At 54.9% G+C, this 23,916-nt stretch overlaps 1 protein-coding gene across 5 annotated transcripts in view; it reads left to right on the top strand.

The window, feature by feature from the left end:
• The window catches only part of Agpat3 (1-acylglycerol-3-phosphate O-acyltransferase 3), a 74,144-nt gene that overhangs the window by 31,153 nt on the left and 19,075 nt on the right, over positions 1–23,916 (top strand). For 2 of the 5 annotated variants that reach the window (XM_023715906.1, XM_023715908.1), the window contains one exon: positions 21,585–21,811. In XM_023715906.1, the coding sequence (XP_023571674.1) occupies positions 21,634–21,811 (178 nt within the window). In that variant the 5' untranslated portion in view covers positions 21,585–21,633. Of the gene's footprint in view, positions 1–5,238; positions 5,344–13,806; positions 13,862–15,950; positions 15,974–21,584; positions 21,812–23,916 lie in introns of those variants that run through there. The other 3 variants (XM_023715907.1, XM_004631799.2, XM_023715909.1) reach the window with 3 other exon arrangements.

Raw genomic sequence — 23,916 nt, 5'->3', positions numbered from 1 at the left:
TTTCTCAGCCAGTTCACTTTTGGGGTATTTTATGTGGTTTTTTGCGGAACCGGGGATTGAACTCAGGTCTTTGCGCTTGCCAGGGAAGCATTTATTCCACTGAGCCATCTCCCCGGCCCCTCTTCCTTTTCCTTGATTAGATTTTTAGTGTTTTTTGTTTGTTTGGTTGGTTGGGTTTTTTTGAGACAAGGTTTCCCTTTGTAGTACAGACTGACTTTGAACTTACTACGTACTTAGCCAAGGCTGGCTCTGCACTCACAGCAATCCTCCTGCCTAAGCCTCCCAAATGCTGAGATGATAGGCGTTCACTACCGTGCCTGGCTTGATTATTATTATTTTTTAACTGCTGTAGATTACTTACTGGTCCTCCTCCTAAATAAATCTTTCAATTTAACTGTTCATTTAGATGATTTCTCTTAAATTTTTTGTTTTAACTTTTATTCCTTCATTTATTTTATAATTTTCCAACACTTTGAATTGGAAGCTTCACTCTTTTGATTTCCCTTGTGAAGATGAAGACAGTTAATGAGATAAATTCTCCTATGTATATTGCTTTAGCTTTCATTAATGTAGTTATTTCTTTTTCTTTCTCTTAATATATTTAGTATAGGGTCTACAGGGTCTCACTACACAGATCAGACTCAGTGATCCTTCCTGTTTTTCAGCCTCCCAAGTGCTGGGATTATAGGCATGTGCCACCACACCCAGTCTCAATCCCCATCTCAGCATGCCCTGGGGGTGGGACTGGCACTGGCATGGCAGGGATTGAACCCCCAGCCCCTGCATCTGCCTGAGCCGGTGCTTTAATCCGCTCAGCTATCTGGCTGGCCCTACTAATGTATTTCTTAAAAATTCTTCACTGTTTGTTTCTCTTCTTCCAAGACAATTTAGAGAAGCATGTTTCTGTGAACAGTGGGGACCTTTTCTGCTTTCTGACTTTGCTACTGATTTCTTATTTTTTAAATTAATTCTTGTTAGTAATTTACTAAAATATGTGCATTTTAATTACTCTTTGGAATTGAATATTTCTTTATTGCTTCATTCCTGGATACTGTATATATGTTGCGTGGATTTTGAGGCACGGTAGTATCTCCTGTTTTTAGCCTGCTGTGGTTCATGTCTATACCATTCCTTGTGATTTCTGTCTTAGTCGAAGTGCCATTGGATCATTTGGTGTGTGGACACTAACCTATAATATCAGCTAGGGATGCCCCTATTCCCAGAGAGGACCTGAAGACGGCTCTCTCTGTTGGGTGTGGGCAGGGCTCTGGGAACTGCTCTGCACAGGTGTCCTGGAGTTTTGAAATTAACTAGTCACACCCAGCCTTCCCCCACTCTGGTCCTGTCCCAGGCCTTTCCTAGTGACATGCTGCAATCTGGGCAGGGGCATCTGATGGCCAAGACCCATGAGTACCAGTGTCTCCCTTGAGATGCGTGGGCACCCTGCAGGGAGCTCTGCTCCTGGTCCTTTTGGGCCACTGGGGGAACTAAGTCTGTGTGCCAGGAGCTTGCTTACACTGCCAGTGTGTCCCTTCTGCTTCAAAAGTCCAGTTGCTCACTGGGCTCCAGGGCTCTGGACATTACAGTGCTCTTCAGGGGATGGACTTTGGACTGGGATCTGGGTGGTGGGTGGCCCCTTGCAGTATTGTGAGGAACCTGGTTGTTTAACCCTGCGTGAGAGACTGGCTGGCTTCTGGTTGGCCTTTCAGGTTTCTTACACTGCTTGCTGGCTCAAGGGCCTACCATGCCCACAGATGTACTGTGCTAGGGACAGAGGTGACACCTGTGCCCTGGGTGTGCCCAAGGTAGCATGTGGGTCACAGGCAGAGGCCAATAGCCACAGAGACCCAGGCGTATACACATGAGATAGTTGCTGTCTGTGTGGCGGTATCCCCAGGAACTGGCCTGCTTGCACTTTCTCAGCTAACACAGAGGGGACAGACCCTGACCCCACTCATGCTGAGCCAGGTGCCACAGGAATCCAGTGCCATCAAATGGAGATAGCCCCTGTGGCCTGGTATGGGGCCAGGCAGCCGGCACCTGCCATGCAGACAGATGTGGGGTGGCCCTGGAACCGGAGAGTGCATGCACGCTCACATGCTCACACATGCCACCCTGATGACACATGTGCATACTCTGCACCAGCCACACATGCACACACTTGGGCATCTGCACAGCTGTGCACTCACATGCACATGTGGAGCTGGCCAGGTCTCCTGTGAGCGCCAGGACTGGGGAACCACGGCCTGGCTGCACTTACGGGTTCTGGTGATAGTACCCCTCAGCATCTGCATGAGCTCTTCACATCCTGAGGAGGGCCATCAGCTTGAGCCATCTGGGAGTGCTCTGCAGTGACAGGCCCAGGCAGGCTGGTACCATGCTGGCTGATGCCAGTGACTCAGTTGCCCCACGACAGAGCCAAGTGTGGGATTTGAGACATTGTAGGCAGTGTGTCTACACTGCAGTTGTTTACACTGGCATGAAGACAAACAGGCCAGGGATCTGCAGGCTATCTGAGGGGGAAGGGCACTGGGTCTGGTGTTGGCTGGGGCCTGGGGCTCTGGGTCAGAACTCAGATGGCACAGGGGCCATCACTGAGAACCAGGCACAGTGGGGGGTGGGCAGAGGCCAGGGCCGGGGTGCTAAGCACGGGGGACCTCACTGACCTCTCCAGCCTGGAGCTCAGCACTGGGCCCGTGGGTGACCCAGCCAGCCAGAGACCACAGTCCACTCTCGCCTGCTGCCTCAGTCATGATCAAGAGGTGGAGGTGGAGGACTGAAGAGATCCCATCACTCCCAAAATTCCATGTTTAAGGAACTTTACCTACACATGAGCCCAGTGTAGGATGAGAGTGGCTCAAGTCATGTTGCCACCCAGGAGCTCTGGGTTTTTAGGGACCAGGCCTAAAATAAAAGTGTGCATTTTTGTCTCACCCTTAAGCCTATGGCCTGGGGAACAGGTTCTCCTCATGAACGCTCCCCAAGTTGTAGCTTTGCTCCCTGTTGGCCATAAGCAGTCACTGGGGCTCTGTGCTGCCAGGCCTCTGTCCTAGCTTCCAAGCCTGAAGATGTCGCTTATCATTCCGTCTTTGAGACAGGCATGCCCAGGTTCGCCCTGGGTCCAACCCACACATGCTGCTGGGGACTGGGCTGGCACAAGACAGGTGTGTGTGTGTGTGTGTGTGTGTGTGTGTGTGTATGTGTGTGCATTGCAGCTGAGACCTCACCCTCAGATTCAGAGCCTCCCTCCTCCCCGCACAGTTCCCCAAACCCGCATCACTCTGGTGTCTCTCCCTTGGTATGTACCAGTGTGCGGGGTGATGGCCTGTCCCCTTGGTGCTGGCACCACTGGGCCACATGCCCCCTGGGCACAAATCACAGGTGAGTGCCCTCTTTCCTACTCTTCCCAGTGGGTTAAGGGTGAGGTAAAACCTCGCTCCACTGTGTCCCTGCCACCCTGAAGCCACATACATCTGGTAGAGACTGTTGTGTCTGCTGAGGCCTGGAAAGGATCTTTGGGCAAGTCAGCTAGGCACCCAGGGATGCAGGGAGAGGTGGAGCCCTGGCCGCACCTCATCCGGCTCTATCTGTCCCCAGGTTGATGTGGCTCTCGAGCCCCTCCTTAGCCTCTCACTCTGGAGCCTTGGGCGGGTACCACTCTAACACTGGACACTCATCCCGGCTGCCTTCTACCTTCTGCCTTCCAGCACCATCCCAAAGGCCTGGGCCAAGGCTGAGATCTCCCATCTACTCCTCTGTGTGGCCCTTTGCCACCCAAGTCACTGAAGTGACAAGACAGCTCCACTGTTGGGGCTGCCAGCCAATACAACACCAAGCTCCTGGAAGCTGGGGTGTGATGTGGGGCTCGGAGTGACTCTGCCCCAGAGCCTTGGGGACATCTCCATAGGCCCTGTTACCTGTTCCCCAGTCATCTTGGAAGAGTTGGGTTAGGTGAGAGGTGTTAATACTGTCAGCTTCACCCTTGCACTGACTAACACCTCATGGCACATGCGGGCCAGCACAGCTGGCAGCTGTGGCTGATGGCATCTGTGCTGACTAGGCTGTGGCAGGTCCTGTCTGTTGTGAAGGCTTAGCTCAAGGGACAACCCTGACTAAGGCAGGACTCTGATTCCCTGGCCTGCCTTGGGCCTCACATCTGTGGGAGGGGCACTGGAGTGGGTTGCGCCTCCACCCCTTCATCCCTTCCCAACTGAGCATGGGTTATGACAAACTGCTTGGCTGGGGAACCAAGCCAGGGCCTGTGCGCCTGCCCCGAGCTGTGGCTTCCAGAGGAGCGGTTGGAACCTGTGTCTGGGGGCCTCCAGTGTACAGTTCTTTTCTCCAGCACCTATCGCCTCTCTCCATGGATTCTGATCTCGGCCTCTGGTGTTTGCCAGGTATTTGTGGACTGACTTTTTGTGTTTCTGTTCTGCATCAGCTCTCAGCCTCTGTCACCCTGTGTGAGTAACCTGCTCTACTCCAGTGCCAGTCCTGCCAAATGTGGCTCTTGCCACACTTTCTGGGATGGAGCAGCTGGGCCAGAGGCCAGGCAGCGGCTGACATTGGCACTTGGAGCTGTTGTGGTGTCTAGGGCCGGAAGGTTGCTTCAGGGTTTGTCTATCTGCAGAGAGCATTGGGGGCCTTCTGCCCAGTGCCATGCTGCCATGACAAGGAGACAAAGTGCTGAAATTAGAGGGACACCATCCCAGACCTGAGTGGGAAGAGGGTGCAGCTAGGGCACCTGGGATCCAGACCTGTGGACACAGGTGTGAACATTGCTGCCTGGAGCCAGGCTGGCATGCTCAAGGGTCCGCCAAGTGGGGATGAGTGGACCAAATGGCTGTGGAGCTGGTTCCATGGCCAATCCTGCAGAGGGTGGGGTAGGAGGGCAGAGGCACAGCTCTGCAGGCTGCAGGGCGCTCTGCTGTGTGCTGGCCCTCACTGAGCCCCAGCTCCTCTGGCCCAGCCAGAACCTCGAAACCTTTGTCCTGGATCTGACAGAAGCTACTGTAGATCACGCAGAGAACTTGGCATTGCAGGTGACAGTGCAGCTCCTGTGACTGGACCAGGTTCTCTCCATAAAAGGGTTGTGTTGGGACACAGCCGCACAGCTAGTGACATTCGAACATGTGATCTGGGCGCTCAGAGCTAGGTGCATTGTGACGTCTCTGGGACCTCAGGAGAGACACTAAGGCAGGAGTGGTTGTGGGTAGATCACATGCACTTTCTCCTGTCCAGAACCAGGGCTGTGTCAGGTTGCTGTGCGGAAGTGTCGATGTTTGTTCCTGATTGCTGGAGGCCATGGCTTCAGTGTCCCCTAAGCTGAGAGCCTGTGGTGGGCAGGTAGGTGTGCCCAGGCAAGTTGCTGTGTTACCACTGTGCCTGATAAGAGGGTCCAAATGTGGGTGCTCTGCAGGCTGTCCCCATCCTGGTAGCTCCCTGGGGACTGAGGGATGCACATGTACTGCCCTGTTACCCCTGCCCCAGGACCTGAAGCACAGGCCCACAGTGGGTGCTTGGCCTAGCTGCTCAGTAGACACTCTAAGGGAGGCATCAAATGTCCTGTGTTCTGGGGGCATGTGACTCACTGTGACCTCTGCCATGTGCCTGCATGGTGGGTTGTGGGTCCTAGCAGAGGTCCCTGGTGTCTTGTCTCTGGGAAGGAGCAAGACGTAAGCTAGGCAGTGGGGTGCACCCTGTGGAAAGGGTCCTGAAGTTGCACTGTGTGGTGACGGGGCAGGTGTTCAGGTGGGACTGTGGGGCACTGGGGAACCAGCCAGGTGGCCCTGTGTTGTGTGTGACACGGAGGTGCCCCAAGCTTATAGCTAACCTCTTGGGTTGTAGCTTATTGTGGGAACTTGTGAGCAGGCTTTTTCCTGTCAGGCACAGGGCTGAGTAGGGACCAGCTGGCAGCCAGGCCAGCTGCAAGTGAGGCTGAGACATAGGCAGCAGATAAACTGGCAAAAGGTTAGGGCCAGGGTTAGAGATGCCCAGTGTGAGCAGTTGGAGCTGCTGGTGCCCATTACAAGTGGAGCTTCTTCTCCTGAGATGGGACATGGGTGCTGGTGACCCTTAGCTAGAATCTTCAGTAGCCCTGTGTATCCTTTTGGGTGAGTGTCCCATAGTGCAAGAGGTCGCAGCCGGGGCCCTGTGCTAGGCGGCACTGCCTCCTGTGGCTTTCCTATCTGTCTAAGCCCTGGATTTCCAGCAAGTGACTTTGTGGAAGTAGGTGACCCAGCGCCAGCAGCGAGGCCCAAGTGATTAAGGTCATTCCTTGGTCTAGAGGGGGAGCGGGAGGGGACAAAGGAGTGTCCTCTGCTCAGGTCACCTTCTGCCCAGCCTCCACCCCCTGGGCAGGGGAGGCCTTCCTGCTGCATGCCCAGCCAGGGTTCCAGCTTCCTAGCCAGACCCTCTGTGTTGCCACTGTGTCCTGGAAGGTACCACATGGTCTCAGGATGCTTTGTTCTGGCTTCAGCTGTCAGCTCATCCCACAAGGACTCTAAGCCCCAGCTAAGGCCTCTTCCTAGCCGGGAAATCCCAGGTCCTCAAGAGGGGTGCAGGGCCCTGTCCAAGCTGGTATCCCTTGCACTGTGGGAATGCAGGTTGGTGGGTCCAGCAGGACAGGGTGGTTTGTCACTCATGAAATGCCACACCACATCCCACATTTCATGGTCACTCATGTCTGGAAGAGTTCCACACTCCTCCCCAGGTATGGCAGGGTCTCCAACTGTCTGGGCTTTGAGCCAGCTACTTCCAGCACAGCACTGTGTCCTGGGAGGATGGTGCTCAGGGGCTCCCAGCGTGTCACAGCTTCAAGTCTCATGTGCTACTGAGCAGGGTGGGCGGCTCTCTGGGGGTCAGAGTCCAAGTCCATGAGACCCAGAGAGCCAGGTCTGATGGAAACTTCATTTGGGGTCTCGTGGAAGTCACACAAACCATCAACAAATCTGTCCACAGGTTTCAGGTCTGAAATAGTTTTTTTTTTTTTTGTAAGGATTTCATCTCAGGTAGCAGTTGTCCTGAGGTGAGCCTTAAGCTGGAGACAGTAGTTACAGAAACATGCCAAGGTCCCTGTGATGGCAACATGAGCGTGTGCGTGCATATGTGTGTGTGAGCGCTCACACACACACACACACACACACACACACACACACACATATACCACAGTCCCCGCACACCATAGCCTCACACCATCCTACACTTCTGCTTCCCAAACACCCACTGGGGCTCCTGTCAGCTCCCCAAGGCTGAGTGCTTACCAGTGCCCGCTCCCATAGGACTGTGGCTCCCTTTCCAACACCAGAGCTGGTGACACAGTTGGCCAAGCTGTCCAGACCTGCAGCATCCCAGAAACAAGCACATTCTTGTCTGCAGCATGCAGTGACCTGACAGGGCCTGCATGCATCCCTCCGCCCATGCAGTGGCCTGCCCTCCCCCAGAGGCTTTGCCAAGCCACAGCCCTTGTGTAGATTTCCCCACATGGCTGAGTGAGCCCCAGGGATGGGCCAGCGTCTTGGCTCCTGCCTTGGCTGCTTACTCTTCATTTGATTGGCTTGGTAACCTGCTCTCCACCCTGACCCTGTGTGGGCTGGGAATACTTACCGCCATCCATGAGATCCCTGCTGCTGTGCTCCCGAAGCCTCTGTCATCGTCTGTGCAACCCCAGCAGAACTGGTAATGGTGGGGACTGGTTTCTGTTTGTGCATTTGCTAACTGGTCTAAGGCACTGGAAGGCGGGTTGGTGCCTCCATCTCTGGCAGTGCTATGCAGATAGATCCCTGAGTGTGAGGCTTGCCTACAGAGAGAAGGCTGTTCCAATGAAGGCTTCCAGAGCAGCAGGAGGGAACACCTGGAGCCTGAATTTTTTTTACCATTTGACCTTGTATATCAAGGTACAGAGGCCTGCATGGGAGGGGGCCTCGGAAAGTAGAACATGGCTGGCCAGCAAGGGCTGGGGAGGGCCCCGAGCATGGGCTGTGCCCTTCACTGCCACGGTCCTCCTCTGCTGCAGTCTCAGGACTGGGCTTTAGGGTTGAGCTAAATCCGGGTAAACAGGTGGGTGATTGGCATGTCCCTGTGGGCTCATTAGCTGGGTAAATGTCAGGGAGGCCCCTGCATGGTGACAGGTGTATCTCCTGAGGACTGAGCACCAGGGCCACACACAGGCTGCTGCTGGTGGGGACCCAGTTTGCTGAACTCTGGCTTCGATGGGCCCATTTCCTGGAGTGTGGGTACAGTGAACTGGCCAAGGCCAGGGACCAATTGTCCTCAGAAAGAAGGGGATGAGGAACACCGCATCCAGGGCATCTGGGACCCACATGGGGGAGCACAGAACCCTTGGCAGGTGTGTCAGGGCGTTTCCTGGGAAAGGACCCAGCCAGCCACTGAGGGAGAGGGGAGTAAGGACTGGCCACCAAGGCTAGCCCGCACATCATCAAACCTGTCATTCAGGGCCCACAGGAAAGTCATGGACTGGAGAGGCTGGCCTAGCTTTCAGGACTCGGTCCTGAGCAAGTGTGAGGAGGCTGTGGCAGCTGTGGGGATTAGGCATGGGAAAGCCTTAGGGGCACTGCGCTCTGCCCCCAGCAGACTGTGTGGCTAGATGAGGAGGGCAGTCTGCCTGGCAACCAGTGAGTGCCAGAGTAGCAGCTCCAAAAGGGTCCCAAGGAGTCCCAGGAGCAGCTGTACCCATGTCACCCTGGGCTAAGTGGAGCTGAGCTTGGGGAGGCCAAGGCTCCAAGACTCCGAGACGCCAGCTATGCTCCTGCAGAGGCCAAGAGGAGAAAAAGAGCCAGGAGGGGTGATAAATTGGCCCTATCCCCACTCCCTTTCTGCCATCTGGGCCACTGCTGCCCCTTGGCTGCATCCTGTGGCTCTAGGTGGCTCTTGGGGTCTGAGGTGGCAGCAGGTGCTCAGGAGGAGGAGGCAGAGCTCCTCCAGCTCCAGCAGTCCTGAGGAACCACCACTGCAGGCCAGGTCTCACAGGGCAGCGTGAGGTGGATCTCGGTGGTGCAGCTAGTCATGTTTGCCGTGTCGAGGGACACAAGTGGCTGTCCAAAGCTGCATGGGCACTGCCTCCTGGGCAGATGTGCAGGCCTTTCTGTGTCTCTTTCTCTGTGTCTGTGTCTTTCTGTCTCTGTCTCTGTCACACAGAATCCTCAGAGTTAAGTGAACATTGGTCCCCTCTCACTGTGTTCCTCTCCTCTGAAGTGGGCTCCAGCATGCTGCTATTTGAGGTGGACAGGAACACCCTCAGACATGGGAGTCACAGCCTTGAAACCTTTGTAACAGTGACTCCGAAGCCTCCTGGGGCTGAGTCCCAGTGCTTGATGCCAGTCTGTCCTCATATGCTGTTTAACAGGTCGCCTGGAGCAGGAATTGTGGTCATGAGCCTTGAACGTGTGTCCACTGTGTGGGGCACCTGGGGGCTGAAGCGCCAGCCTTCTCTGCCTGAGCCAGGCCAGTTCCATGGGCCATTGGGGGCAGAAAGGACCGGGTGGCATCTCGGGGCCCCACCTGGGGTCAGTGTGCCCTGGGCGCCCTGTGACGCTCCTGTTGACAACAGCTCCTGGGAAAGCCGCTTACTGGATTAGTGGGAGCCTGAGTGGGAGGAGAGGCCTGGTCTTTGTGCTCATTGGGGTGCATCCTCCTATCCCTTGGGAGTCCCCAGTCAGGCTGGTGGTACCCGGAGGGCTGGTCTCTGAGGCCGACCCTGTTCCCTTGCCTGCTCCTCTGCAAGTTTGAGAGGTGCACAGACCAAGTGTGGAAGATGCTGACCAGTTCCTCCACCTGCCTCTTCTCGGGGCTCTGCGCCTCGCTGGTGGCCGTGGCCTTGGCCTATTACTTGTATTGGTGAGTGCAGCCTTGGCTTCTGCTTTCATGTGAGGTTTGGGACCCTATCCTTTGAGAGCTGAGAAGGAACCCCAGGTGGCAGGTGCTCCTCCACCTTTGGGTGCCCTTCTCCGCACTGAAGGCTTCTCTTCTTTTCCTCTTCTTTCCCCACTTCCTTTCCTTCACTCCTTCAGCACTGGGGATGAAGCCCAGGCTCTCATACATGCCTGGCAAGCTGTACTCCCATCGCTTTTTAAATTTCTGAGACAAGGTCCTACTAAGTTGCCCAGGATGGTCTTACAAATGCTGTTCTCCTGCCTCCTAAGTAGCTGGGGTCACCGCTGAAGATGGCTTGGAGGATCAGCGTATATTCTGGGGAGGTGGGGTGGTGCCTTCCTGAGAGTGTGTGGCCTGGGGATAGCTGTAGTCCTCTGCCTATGCTCACCTTTGTTGCCCTTCAGCCCCCTGGGCTGTGGGCCTCTGCTGTAAACTGAGCTTTGGTCTGGTTGATCCCATCATTATGACCTTCCTGAGGAACCGAAGGGTCCATGCGGCACTCACAGCCCACCTGGGTCATGTAGGCTGCTCCGTGTTGGTTTCCAGCAGCTAGGGCTGTGTGCCTACTCTGCCTTTGTAGAGGATGAAGGGCATGGTGGTAGGGAGCAGACACGGCTGTGCTCCTGGCCATGGATGTTATCACAGGGCTATGGGACCCTCAGGTGCAGGTCAGTGTGCTGACTGTTCCTGCTAGATCAGGGCCTGCTCCCCGTGAAGCACAGCATTCCTTACAGAGCTACTCCCCTGATACCAGGCTAAGCTGAGTTCTGGAATCTGCAGCTTCTACTCCAGACCTGTGTGCGCCTCTTCCATGCCCTAGGTGAGAGTCTTCAGGGTTGTTAGGGTTCTTCCTGCAACCTTCAGTTTAATGGAAATATGACTGAGACTATTTATTAAGGCAAGGCAGAAGTGCAGAAGAGTGGGGTGAGGGAAGGGTGCTGGTGAGGGAGTCCCAGGCCCCAAGAACAGCCCCTCAGCTTGCCTGAACTCAGGACCAGGGCCTGGGCAGTGGGTAGGTGTGGCAGTACACCGAGCGTGGCTCACACAGGTCCTGTGTCTGTAGTCACTGCTGTGGACATTGCACAGCCAGAGCACCAAACAAAGTGCACACTGGGCCAGGAGGGCGGGTGCACTTTGAGTTGATGAAGTAGCAAGAGACCCTCACTGCTGCTACCAGGGCCAGTGCCACACCGTTCCATGTACCAGTGGAGATGCCCAAGGACATCCATCCTGGGCCCTGAACAATGGTGACCCTGGGTAGGGTGGCCAGCTATGTCTAGGGTTTGTTCCATCTTTCTGTTAGGGACAAAGTAGGAAAAGCTGGGTCACTCTTAAAATTTAAGTAACTTTTAAGTAAATTTATTGCTGAATCTGTGCATTGACTTGGGTATTTCTCTGCTGAAAGAGAAGACAACAGAAGATGAGCTCCTACCACTAAGAGTCACTGCAAGGGAGACACCCTCAGCAGCCTTGTGTGCCACCCTCCCAGCAGCCCTGCTTCCGCCGCTCCCTCCTGGGGCCACATGCACACGCGTGATGTGGGCATCCATATGCTGCTCCCCACTGTCTGGGCAATGCAGTCAGCCCATCCCCTTGGGGAAAATGAGCTGACACCACAAGCTGTGTGGAATGAGCACAGTGGCTGGGTGGGGGCATCTGTGATTTGTGACTATGCCCACCCTGCTGCCATAGTTCCTGCGCACCAGTGCAGCTTGCAGGTAGATGGTGCCACAGCCTTGCAGCTTGCTGGGCTGGGGAGTGGCACGTGGCTGAGCTTGTCCGCTGGGGTTCTCAGGGGCCTTTCTAGGGAGTGGGAGTGGCCATCTTCAGGATGGGGGCGTCCAGGGGACCATGGGCATTGAGTTTTTTCTTGGAATTAGTGGCTGAGTTGTGCAGTGTTACAGGCATCTCATATAGTTAGTCATCCATTATTTGTTGGGAAAATAGCTCCTTTGTTTGATGACCTGGGTCCTGAACTGGCTGATGGGACCAAGGGATCCAGGCTGTTGACCGGGGCAGGTGGGTGGCTGTGAAGGGGTCACTGTGACAGCTGTGCATTTGGTCCCCAGATACTCACATTCCGTTGGCCCTCAGGGCCACCCCAAGTGCAGGTAGCAGAGGTAGGTTACTAATCTCATCCTAGGACAAGAAACTGAAATGCTAAATGCTCATGTCAGGGCTGTGCTGCCTGAGTGCTCCAGGCCCAGCTTCACCAGTATTGCTCCCCATGCTGTGCAGGGCACACTTTGGGGGTGCCTGCCCAGACTGGGGAGCCTCGGAGAATGACCCAAGATGACTGAGATAGGACCCAGTGCCACGGTGGGGCAGCTCAATAAATAGACTATAGAGGATCCTGCCCCATGTTGATCTGATTTGCACTCAGATCACACTGTTTTTTAAAATTTATTTATTTATTTGATACAGGGTCTCATTATGCAGTTCAGATTCATAGTGATCCTGTTGTGTCAGCCTCCCGGTGCTGGGGTACGCCACCATGCCTGGTTTCAGGGCTGGCACGGTGTGCCTGGAGTTCTGGGGCTGGCATGGCATGCAGTACCCGGGGTTGAACTCAGGTCCATGCACTTACTGGGCAGGCACTTATGCTGCTGAGCTATCTTCCCAGCCCCACTTTGTATAGTACTTTGAAAAAGTGTAATCTCACACCATCTCTCTCTGGGCTCTTCCAGTGTCACCCAGGCTGGCCTTGAGCTTGTGGGCTTGAGTAGTCTTCCTGCCTCAGCCTCGCAAATAGCTGGGCTCACCAGCACATGCCACCATGCCCAGCTTTGTTTTTTATCTCTGAGAAAAGAAAAACATTCCATTATTTAATATCAAAAACTTCCAGCCCCTTAATTATACCTTTACTGAACAGAATCTACTTTTTCTTGAGAATATTTCTCCAACTTCCTGTTCTCAGTTGACCATTTTCTTTGCAGGCCATCTCTAGAGTTCCTGGGCTTTTTCTTCATACCAGAATGAAATCATTTCCTTTTCCCATGTCTTCCTCCTCATTTGACTCCTTTTTGTTTTGCTGGACTACATCCTTTTCATGAAAGATGAACAGAAGTTCAATTTTTTAACCCTTGTATGTCTCTTGAGATAGCCATAAGTTTTGTCTTCCTGCTTTGCACACCTCTGGGTTTTGCTAAAATGCCAGTGGTCTCTGCATGTGGTCAGTGGGGAGGGTGGACTCCAGAGCTGTCAGGGCCCCAGCCCAAGGTGTTGCTTGGTGCCCGCTGTGTTGCTCCCCCACCCTTTCATCAGCTGTCCATCAAGCCCAGGGTATGGGAGAGCAGTCCCACCCCCAGGGCTCCCTGGAAGCCAGGCCCTGGTGCCCATGTCCATGCATAGGTAGTGTGGTGTGATGTGGCATGGACAGTGGTAAGGTCACTACTGCAGCCCTGCCCTGTCACCCCTCATCCTTCAATAAAGTCCACGTTCCCAGTCCAACCTTCACTGTGTCTTTGTCCCCATTGTACCCCAACCTCTCCTCACAGCTGTGCCTGGAGTCCCTACTGCTCAATCCTTCAGCGGAGTAGTGGGCACCCACAGGAGGTGAGGTGGGGGCAGCATTGGGGTGCACTGGGTGGCCCCATGGATCTCTGTCTTAGGAAAGGTGGACAGAGGGTCAGCAAGGTCTGGAGACTAGGTGGGTGCAGGATGAGACAACATGAGACATGGGCAGTGCTATCCTGTATCTGAAGCTGCCCAGGGGCACAGTGCCTGCTCCCAGGATTGCTTGAGGCTAAGCCACTGGGCCACATGGATAAGGCCTGTGCCACAGTCCTAGCTTTGCTCCTGACCTTTCACCCACTTGGCACACTGGCCATGTCACTGCTCCGGGACGTGGCACAGCAGTCACTGGCTGTCCCATGTCCTGCTGGCTGCTGGGCAGAAGGCCACCAATCCCTCATCTGGGGCCCTGGCTGCCCCAAGTCCAGAGCAGAGGGAGAGAAGGACAGAGAAGAGGGAGGTAAGGAACTCATGTGGCCCATAGTCCCTGACATGGATGGGGACAGCACTCATGTTAGAAAGGGACTTGTAAGGGGCCAGGGATGTGGGTCAGTGGTATAAGTGCCTGCCTGGAAAATACAAGGTCCTGAGTTTGATTCCTTGGGGGGGGGTGGGGGAGAGAGAGAGAGAGAGAGAGAGAGAGAGAGAGAGAGAGAGAGAGAGAGAGAGAGAGAGAGAGAGAGAGAGAGAGAGAGAGAGAGAGAACAGGCAAAGGAAGGCCAGGGACAAGCCCAGGCACCTCAGGGAATTCGATGAGCAGCACTGACTGAGTGAGGGGACGGAAAGACATTTGTTCCCAAGGCAAGAAAAGCCAGGCAGCTGGGGGCAGGGAGCCAGAGCATGGTGGATGCAGCTCTCATCCTTAATGCCCCAACATGGCTGCTGTGGGTGGGGTGGGGTGGGTAGATTTCAGAGCCAAACTGCAGGTTGGTGTCATTTGGGGCTTTAGGGAAAGAAAAGAAAAGAGGACAGTAAGAAGGGGATAAATTCCCTATTGAAAGGAAGGAAGTACGAATGACGCAGGTCTTGATTTATGTCAGTTTTCAAAATCAGCTCTCCAGAGCAGGTGGGCAGGGGAAGACCCCAAACCAACCACGCTGCTGCTGTCATCATTGGTGGCTCTACTACCTCTCTGGGGAGCACTTGGGAACCTGTTGCCTGGCCTCTGGACCCTTCCAGGAGATGGCAGGCAGGGAGGGAGGCCCTGTGTCTCTTGGTCCTCACAGTTACCTCCTTCCCAGGGAGACACTGGGCCTGATCACTTGCTGATGGGAGGAGGTGTCACGCTGTATCTGGGTCACATGGTCACTCTTGCCACTTGACCCTCTATGTTGCCTTCTGGACGACAGCTTAGAAACTGTTTTCCTCCATAGCCCCTGGGTAGTTGAGGCCTGATCTCCTCTCCAGACTGGGGTTCTTGGGCAGGGAGCACCATGCAGTGCCAGGAGTACCAGCTGTGTCCTGACCCTCAGGGCCCAGCCTGGGCACCTTCCTGGGAACCCAGCTCTGGCCACCAAGGGCTGAATGCATGACAGTGCTCACCCCACCACCATGAAGGGTTCCTCAGTGCCTCACTTGTTCTGAGAACACTGTACCACTGTGTCCAGTGCCATCCCGTGGGTGCTGGGATGCTCTGGTCTCTAAAGGCCACATCCTGCTTAGATCTGTGTGTCCTGTACCTGTGCACTGCCTGATGTCCACGTTCTTGAGTGTGTCCAGCTGCCACTCGTGGGTCACCTGACCTCTCCATAGCACCTGGGTCCTGGGACCCAGAGAAGCCACAGCAGGACACTACCCTGGGAGTGGGATCCCGTCTGTCTCCACCTACTGTGCTGTCCTCAGGGTTTTGGGGTGCAGGTTGTTCTGCAGTGCCTTCTTCACTTATGGACAAAGGAAGACCATGAAGCTTCACTGTGCCAGACTTTCCATCCCCTGCCCTTTTTGCAGTTGTGAGGATTGAGCCCAGGGTCTTCTCACTGAGCTGCATTCCTAGCCTTTTTACTCTTTATTTTGCTCCTGCTTCAGCCTCCCAGAGTACTGGAATGACAGGTGTGTGCCACTGCACCTGGCTTGCCAGTCAGTATTAACGTCACAAGGGTGGCAGTGATGTCTTTCCACGTTCCAAGGCAACTGGAACCTCCCTTCCCATATAGCTCTGTAAGTTGTAAAATACATGTAGGGAGCTCCTGAGCACTGGTGACCAGTGACGAGGTACCCCACAATGCCTGCTGTGTCTTAGAGCAAGTGACGTGAGAATGTGCAGCTCAGGGTGAGGCAGTGGTGGCTTCCCTGTGTATGTGTGCACATTGGTGCACACTCATGGGTGTGTCTGTGGATGTGCATCTCTGCACACACACTGCACACTTGTGTGCCCGTGTGTGGAACAGTCCCCCATGTTCCTCCACTAGCCCCACACTGCCCTGGTGTGAGAAGCACTGCCTCGCCCAGGTAGCTGTCACAGGGCCATTGTGCAGTCATCAGCCCTGGGAGCTGTGCATGGCCCTCCACCCCCAGTAGCATCGCCCCTGCTCAGCAGGACACCATCAGAACACCCTGCAGCTCAGAGGTTGGGGTAGGTGGGGCTTGGGTTCCTCTGCCAACTCCCTTCTCAGTGGCACCAGGGCCTGGTGTGTCCTGAGGACTGTGGCCCCCACTCCGTGCTCCATCGCCGCTCCTTGCTGAGATTCACGGGGCAGCAGTGATCTGCTGTGACCTCTCTCTCACCCCCAGGATCCCTGGGTTCCTCCGACAGCTGGCCGTGTGGCCCTCTGCTTTTGGGCACCATGTCTGGGGTGTCCTGGGGGCTGGGAGTCCCATGGTACCCCCTTACCACATGCAAAGTCCTGTGTGCGCTGGGCAGGACTCATCCTCAGTGAGATATCTCCACCTCCCTAGGAATGGCTGGAGGGAGTGAGTGGAGGTGGCTCATGGTGACAGGGACAAAGCTTGTCACACCATGTCCCCCATGTATGCTCAGGGCACAGGAGCCTTGTACTTTGCAGGTGCGACCTGGTACTTGTGTCTCACATGCTGGGCCTATGAGTGACAGCATCAGAAGTGACAAAGACTCAGGTGATAGAGATGGCTCCTTAACTCGCTCAGCTGGCTAGTGGCCATGCAGGACCTCACCCTCTGTCCACACACATGCTGCTCTGCCCAACCCTTCTCCCACCTCAGAGAGTCCCATGACTCCTTTGTCCGTGGAGCCTACCCTGGCTGGAGCTTCCTCCATGGCCATCTAAGGCTCCAGCAGCAGAATCCAGAGCATGTGCTGCTGTCCCCAGTCAGGTTGGCGTCAGGCAGGTCACCTTCCTGCCAAGGGTCAGAGGATGGCTTCAGGCTGTCATTTAATTGCACCTATTTGTCCATGGATTGAGAAAGAGATTCTAAGAGAATCTAAATGATGCAAAGAGATTTCCAGGCATGGTGAATGGTTCCAAGTTAATCCTATATTTTACTCCTTTGACGGTAGAAACCCAAGTCCTGTGGTCCGTGGAGGGTGTGTTTTGACGTGTGTGGCACAGGACCTGGACCTGAGGCAGCATGGTGGCTGCCTGCCTGGGGGTGTGGGACTCAGGTAGTGTCTGATTCGGAGCATGGGCCCAGGTGGAGCCACAGGCTGCACCAGCTGAGCTGTACGCTGTGTGCAGGCCCTGAAGCTTGACGGTTGAGACAAGGACATGCCCCTCCCCCCTTGTATTGTGTCTTGGCTTGTCCTCCCATTCCCTGTTGGGGAACTGTGGAATTTCTTGTCTGGTTCTGACATTAGAGGGATACTAACAGGGTTTGGCTGTATTTATGCATCGCTTCTGGTCCTGTGCTCCCTCAGGACCTAGTGAGGTGAGACACCCCCCCTTTGCAGACACTGGACTTTGTGTGTCAGCAGTTTGGGTTCTTCCTGGCTTCTAGGATCAGTCTTGTGTGCCAGAAACCTGGGCCCCCATCTTCCCAGGCCAAGCCCATCTTCCTTGATTGATGGCCAGAGGGTGTGGAAAGCATGCAGGCCTCTGGAGGCCACTGGAAGTCACCAGTGCCACTTCCTCCATGAGAGCTCCTGCCATGGGCCTGTGGCTGACCTCTGTTCTAGGTTTTAGGGAGGGTGGTGTGACCCAGCTAGGACATGTGTGGGGCACTGCTGAGCAGCTCTGCTCTGAGTTCTGCCTTTGTTCTTGTCCTATCTCGGGGACCAGCATGTCCTCCCCTGCCTGATGATCTGCACATGCAGTGGGCAGTGAGCTAGCACTCCGGCTGCTGCCAAGGAATCCCAGCCCTTTCTGCCTGCCTGGAACAACTGTGGAAGCCATGTGAAGACAGTGGAATTGGGGCCCAGAATTAACGGGAAGCCAGGCGCCAGTGATTGGAAGCTGCTATGTTGTAAGAGCAAAACTTCTCTCCAGTCTTCATCTTGTTTTACTGCCTCCAATGAGTGGTCACCTCTCCCTGTAGATGGCAGTGACCCTCTGGGACTTAAGGCATGCTATGCTCTACTAGCAGTGGTCATTTTCCCTCCTGCATTCCACACACAGAAGGGGATGGGCTGGACTTGTACAGCTACCAGAGAATTCACCCAAGGACCAAGCTTTGCCCTTGAAGCCTCCAAAATAGGATTGTGCTTACATCCTGTGGAATTCTGGTTGAGCTCATTTAAAAATACCTTCCCTGCCCCAGGGCTGTGGGGTAAGAGGACAGGGCCTGGCATAGTCCTCCCCTCATGGTGTCCCTAGGGTGCCAGCCTGTCTTGCCCCTGCACCTCACAGTGGCACCATCTTTTGCCTGTTATGTCTCCTCCACCCCTTTTCACGGTGCCTGGCACCAGTGGAGGCCACCTGCAAAGTTCAGGTCCTCCTGCCTTCCTTCCCTTTCTGAATCATTTTTCTTGCAGTGCTGAGGACTGAGCCAGGCCCTTTGAGCTAAGTGACATCCCCAGTCCTCTTCATTTTTCAATTTGAGGCAAGGTCTCCCTGCATTGTCCAGGCTAGACTCAGACTTGCTTTCCTCCTGCCCCAGTCTCTCAGAGTGCTGGGATTACATGCGTGTACCACCATACCTGGCTAATGAATTTTACTTTATGCTACAGCAATAGTGACAAACCTTTTAGATCAACTGGGTCCCAAATGCCCTAGGATTTTCTTCTGACTCGATCAGGCCCTGATGGTCATTGGTCAGGGACGTTGCAACTATAGTGATGAGGAACCAGAATGCTACACCACACCATGTCATGTGGAGAGCCAACTTTAAGGGTCACCTGAAGACCTCAGAATCTTTTACTCAGAGGGTCAGTATGTCCTGCGATGAGGGAGGTCAGACACCATGTGACCCTCTGCTGTCACTGCGGGATGCCTGGAGCTGGAACATGGCAGGACATGTGGCACTGCACTGCTGAGTTCTGGGGTGTCATGGCAGTACTATAGAGAGGCTCTACATCATGCATCCTGGAGTCCAGGGGGCCAAGAGCTGGACAGACACCCATAGGACACCATCTCAGGGACTTGGAGGACTGGCAGAAGTGACCTTGAGCATACAGCAGGTAGTGATCCAAAGTGAGCCCTTCAGAGTCTTGAGCATGGAGGGCTCACATGTCCTTGAGAAGGCTCAGTTGACCTTGGCCCTGATGCCATCCCTGGCAGAGTTAAGGCAGGAAGTGGTGACATGTGGGCGCAGTGTGAGACTGACATGCAGACAAGGTGCCTGGGCTCTCCAGGCCCTGAGCAAGCTTTCCAGTCCCCGCATTCAGGTGACAGATCAGGCCCAGGCACTCAACCACACCACGATGCTCCAGTGATGGGCAGGGTGGTCCCAGAGGCTGGTCGGCCCATGTGCCATCTGCAGGTGGCAGGCCACGTGCTGCCTCCTTGCAGTGGAGGTTCTGGGCAACTGCAGCACGAGTGAGGTGGGCACCTGGGGTGTTTCCTAGGCCATCCATGCCATAGTGCATGTGGCCCCATCCTGTGATGAGATGAGCCTGTCAGGAAGCAGGCTGTGTTGGCGAGGTGGTGGGGGTGACAGATGGGCACTTCCTACCCCACGTGTCCAGACGTCACAGTGTGATTGTATGCAAGTGGCTTGATGAGGACTTTTGCAAACCAGATCGTTGTACCCAGCAGCAGGAGTGGGCTGGCAAATTTGGAGTGGGGCTGGATGAGCTCTGTGCTGGCTTCTGAGGGCCACGTGACAGGGCTGTTTCCCTGGGCTGCAGGGTCAGAGGGCGGCCACCAACAGGCCCGGTGCAGGTGGTGGCTCCTAGGTGGCCCAGTCGCAGCACATCCAGGGTGGAGAAGGAGCCAAGTGACACTGTGATGCCCCAGGGCCCTGCCTCCTGGGTGGCTTGGTCAGGAGCCTGAACTGGGGCCCTCACAACCTGGGCTGGGATCTGGCTCCTTGCTGCCCCCATGTGGTCATGTCCTGGCAACTCAGCAGTTCTGTATGTATGTACGTATGTATGTATTTAGTTTTTGGTGGAACTGGGGGTTGAACTCAGGCCCTTGCGCTTGCCAGGGAAGCACTTATTCTGCTGAGCCATCTCCCCGGCCCAGCAGCTCTGATTTAGCTTGCTCAGCTGCCAGGCCAGGCTGGAGGACATCAGCTATGGAGGGCACTGCGGGCTGTGTTTGGGACAGACCTGGAACAGGCAGGGTCCTGGACTTGTCTGATCATTCCTTTATATTTTTCATCCTCTGTTGAGAGCAGTGAGTTGGTTTCTGTAGCTGCTTCAGGAGTTATCAAGCTTGGTTGCATAAACCAGTCAATAGCTAACTCAGTCTACAGGGTCAGCAGGGCTATGGCCACCTGGAGAGCATGGGCCTGGAGAACCTGCCTGGTGGCTCCCTCGTTAGTGGCACCTGTCACTCACTCACCCCTGGGCCATGCATGCAGTGACTAACCTGGACATGCTGAGGCATCACTTAGCCAGTCTGTCCTGGGCAGGCCTCCTTGCAGCACACAGTGGGGCCTCTGCCCAGTGTGGCAGGAGGCATCCTCTTGTGACTATAGTAGGGAGCTGGGTCATGCACATCGCCATAGAGTGCAGAGTGGTGCCTAGGGCTGGAGCAGCCAGTGGGTGTCCACAGCGGGGCTCTCCTGGTGCCCTGGGCCTGGGCCCCTTAGTGGTGGAGAATCACCCTTGGGCATAGGGCATGGGGCAGGCTGGGGTTGATGGCCCCTGCTGTTCCTGCTTCACATGCTTGGCATCACAGGGCAATGCCCAGCAGCATGGCCAGCCTAAGGTGGGTGCTTCCAGGGTCCCTGGCCCTAGGGGGTACTGCAAAGGATTGGTAGATGGCCTCCTGCCCTCCTGCCCCCACCACCTCCACCAGAGAAAAGGCTGTCACTTAGTTCTGCACAACAGGGTGGTGAGGTGAGTGGTATGGTGGGTCTGCTCCTACAGAGGCCTTTCCAGTGAGGTTCTGAGTGGGTAAAATAACTGGATGGAGCCCACACTGTCGACCTGGGCACATCCTTCTCCTGTCTCACTCTCATATTCTTGTTAGTGTGGGAGAGAGTATATGCACATGCGTGTGGTGTGTCTGTGTGTGTAGAGCATGAGAATTCCTGTGTATGGAGTGTGTGGTATCAGTGTGTTGGGGTGTATGTAATGTTAGTGCTATGTTCAGTGTTAGCATGTTGAGTGTAAGAGTGATATGAGTGGTGTGTATGGCGACAACACGTTGGGTATATCTGGGATGTTACTGTGTTGGGAAGTGTGGTGTTAGAATGTTGGTGGTACATTTATGTGGTATTGGTGTTAGTGGTGTGTGGTGGTATGAGAGTGTCAGTAGTGTGTGCTGCTGGTATGTCAGTGGTCTATGTGGCTACAGTGTGTTAGTGTATGTGTGTTGTCACACATGTTGATGTCCTATAATGTAGTGTTAGCATGTTCTGTAATGTTTATATAATGTATATAGTTAGGACTGGTATTGGGGTATGGTGTGGTATCAGTGGCTGACAAAGAAGGTATGTGTGTTGTATGATGTTAGTGGGGGAGGGGAGTGTGTGTTTTTGTGTGCGGCATGGTATTAGCATGTTGGGTGTGGCATGGTGTGAGTGAGGAGTATGCATGTGGTGATATGTGCACAAGGCCATATGTGAGTGCGTGTGCACCCGTGTCTGTGTCAGAAAGGCTGCAGTCCTGGGCAGGCACAGTGTCTTCTACCTCCACACCCACTGACTGTCCTGTCTCTCCACAGGACAGCTGTCCTCAGCGAGGGCCCCTGTGCCCGGCCCTGAGTGTGCGCCATGGGCCTGCTCGCCTACCTGAAGACACAGTTCGCCGTGCACCTGCTCATTGGCTTCGTCTTTGTGGTCAGTGGGCTAGTTATCAACTTTGTGCAGCTGTGCACGCTGGCCCTGTGGCCCATCAACAAGCAGCTCTACCGTCGCCTCAACTGCCGCCTGGCCTACTCCCTCTGGAGCCGTGAGTGTCCCACTCTCCTGCCTTCCCACTATGGCCCCTGGCACACTGGGTGGGCGCCGCTGCTTGGGAAGGGGACTGGGCCTCCATGCTAATTGGGGCTGGCCTGGTTGGGCCCCAGGTGTCCCCCATGGGGCCATCTAAACTGTGGACCTGGTGGTTTCCTGTGGTTCAGCCTGGGGCTGGGGATGAAACCCAACGTTTAGGTCAATCAAAGAAAAAAGCAGGTAATAGAAAGTAGGGGCAGATCTACCTGGAGAGAGGGGAGCACAAGGTAGAAGAGGGGCAGAAGTCCAGGAAGGGGCTGGAGAAAGAGAGAAGCTGTGAGGTCCAGGCACCCCAGCACCCCGTGAGGAGTGCAGCCATTACTACTGCAAACACTGACCAATGAAAGTAGAAGCCTGCAAGCAGTCAGCTCGGCCACCAGTGAGGCTGGCCAAGCCTCAGGCACACACTAGGGTACCCAACTATAGCCAGGTGTGGGGCTCCAGCCACTGAACATGAGGGGGCTACCCACGAGTGGCACTGCATGACCAGCGCATGCCTAGAGGGTTACATGGAGTCCCTGTCTATAACCTCGATTCAGCTCCTCCAAGACAGCATGTGTGGAGCACACTGAGCATGCAGACCCACAGCAGAGCCTCATCCTGCCGTGTCTGTCTCACCATACAGCTGGCAGTGGCCCTCCTTCCCTACATGAGACCAAGCATGAACTGTCCCTTGGGCAGAGCCACCCAGGCCACATTGGCCTCCCACAGGTGGAGGAGCCATCCTGCAGATTCATTTTAAGGGGCAAGGAAGGCACATAACAGCATCAGCACGCCGCCTTCACATCTTGCTCTGTGCAAGCCCCTGGTGTGGTGTGCAGAGCCCAACAAGAGGTGGACACCCTGAAGGCACTGTGCTGGGGAGTGGGAGTGGGAGGCCTCACTGACCTCCTCCACACTGCCCCACCACTGGGGCCTAGGTGCTGTCTGCAGACCCTGTGTCCTCCTGCTGGCTCAGGAGTGGTGGCGTCTGTGCCCCCTTATGAGGGCTTCAGAGTCCAGGCCTGCGCTCTGGGAGCTGTGGCTCCTAGGTAGTTTGTTTCCATTACTAAGGAAAAGCTGTGGAAACAGCTCCAGAGAGCCTGCAATCTAAGACATGTGAGTGAGTTGTTCCTGAGTCTAACAGCAAGAACAACAACCAAAAAAGGGCGAATGTGGATTGATAAAGACTGAGTGGGACCTGGGAAGATAGCTCAGTAGAATAAGCGCTTGCCTGGCAAGCACAGGATCCTGAGTTCAATCCCCCGTACTACAAAAAAAAAGAGAAAAAAAAAAGACTGAGTGACAGCCTCCACTTCTGACAGTTTCCACAGCTGTGGAGCAGCCAAGCCATCTCAGCAGAGCCCTTATGCTAAGTGAGGAGTGGCTGAGGAAGTGGGTAACATGGTTGCCTCCAGAGCTGTGATAGTGGTCTCCAGGAGAGGAGGCTGAGTCAGTCTGCACTGTGTCCTTGAATGGGTCTGGGGGTGCCGTGAGCAGGGTGTGGTCTTGTAGGGAGGATAGAGAGGCCTGGAGTGGCCAGAGCAGAGATGGAGCCTAGCAGGCATAGATAAAGGGGAATGGAAGCCTTCTTGAAGTGGAAACCTGAAAGGCCTTTTACCCGAGGACAACAGTATTAACTCTAGAACATGGGGCCTGGACACAAACATTGAGGCACTGCCAGGCCCTGCAGAATAGCCGGAGGATGAGACAGATTAAGCAGCTGCTGGGGGTGTGGGGGTGGAGAAGGCCAAAAATGAGGTACCCACCCCAGCCAGAAGGAGAGAATCGAGAGGCAACAATGAGGGGCCACAGGAACACGGTTCCTCAGAGGCAGCAAGCAAGTATCTGCCACACAGGGATGTTAACAGAGCCATGCCTAGACATACCATGATGACATAGTGGCCACCAGAGACTGTGAGAAGATCTCAGGATGCCAGAGAGGCCGGGGCCACCAGGGTGTGAAGACAGGAGCCACAAGGACCAGGGCAGACCACGAGGGACGTGAGCACATGGAGGCAGTCACCACAATCTCCAAGGTGACATCAGCAAAGTACCCTTTCAGGAGGAAGAATGAATTAA

The sequence above is a fragment of the Octodon degus genome, unplaced genomic scaffold (genome assembly GCF_000260255.1).
Source record: "Octodon degus isolate 3935 unplaced genomic scaffold, OctDeg1.0 scaffold00045, whole genome shotgun sequence".
Lineage (NCBI taxonomy): Eukaryota > Metazoa > Chordata > Mammalia > Rodentia > Octodontidae > Octodon > Octodon degus.
This window is presented reverse-complemented; position numbering and strand designations above follow the sequence as displayed.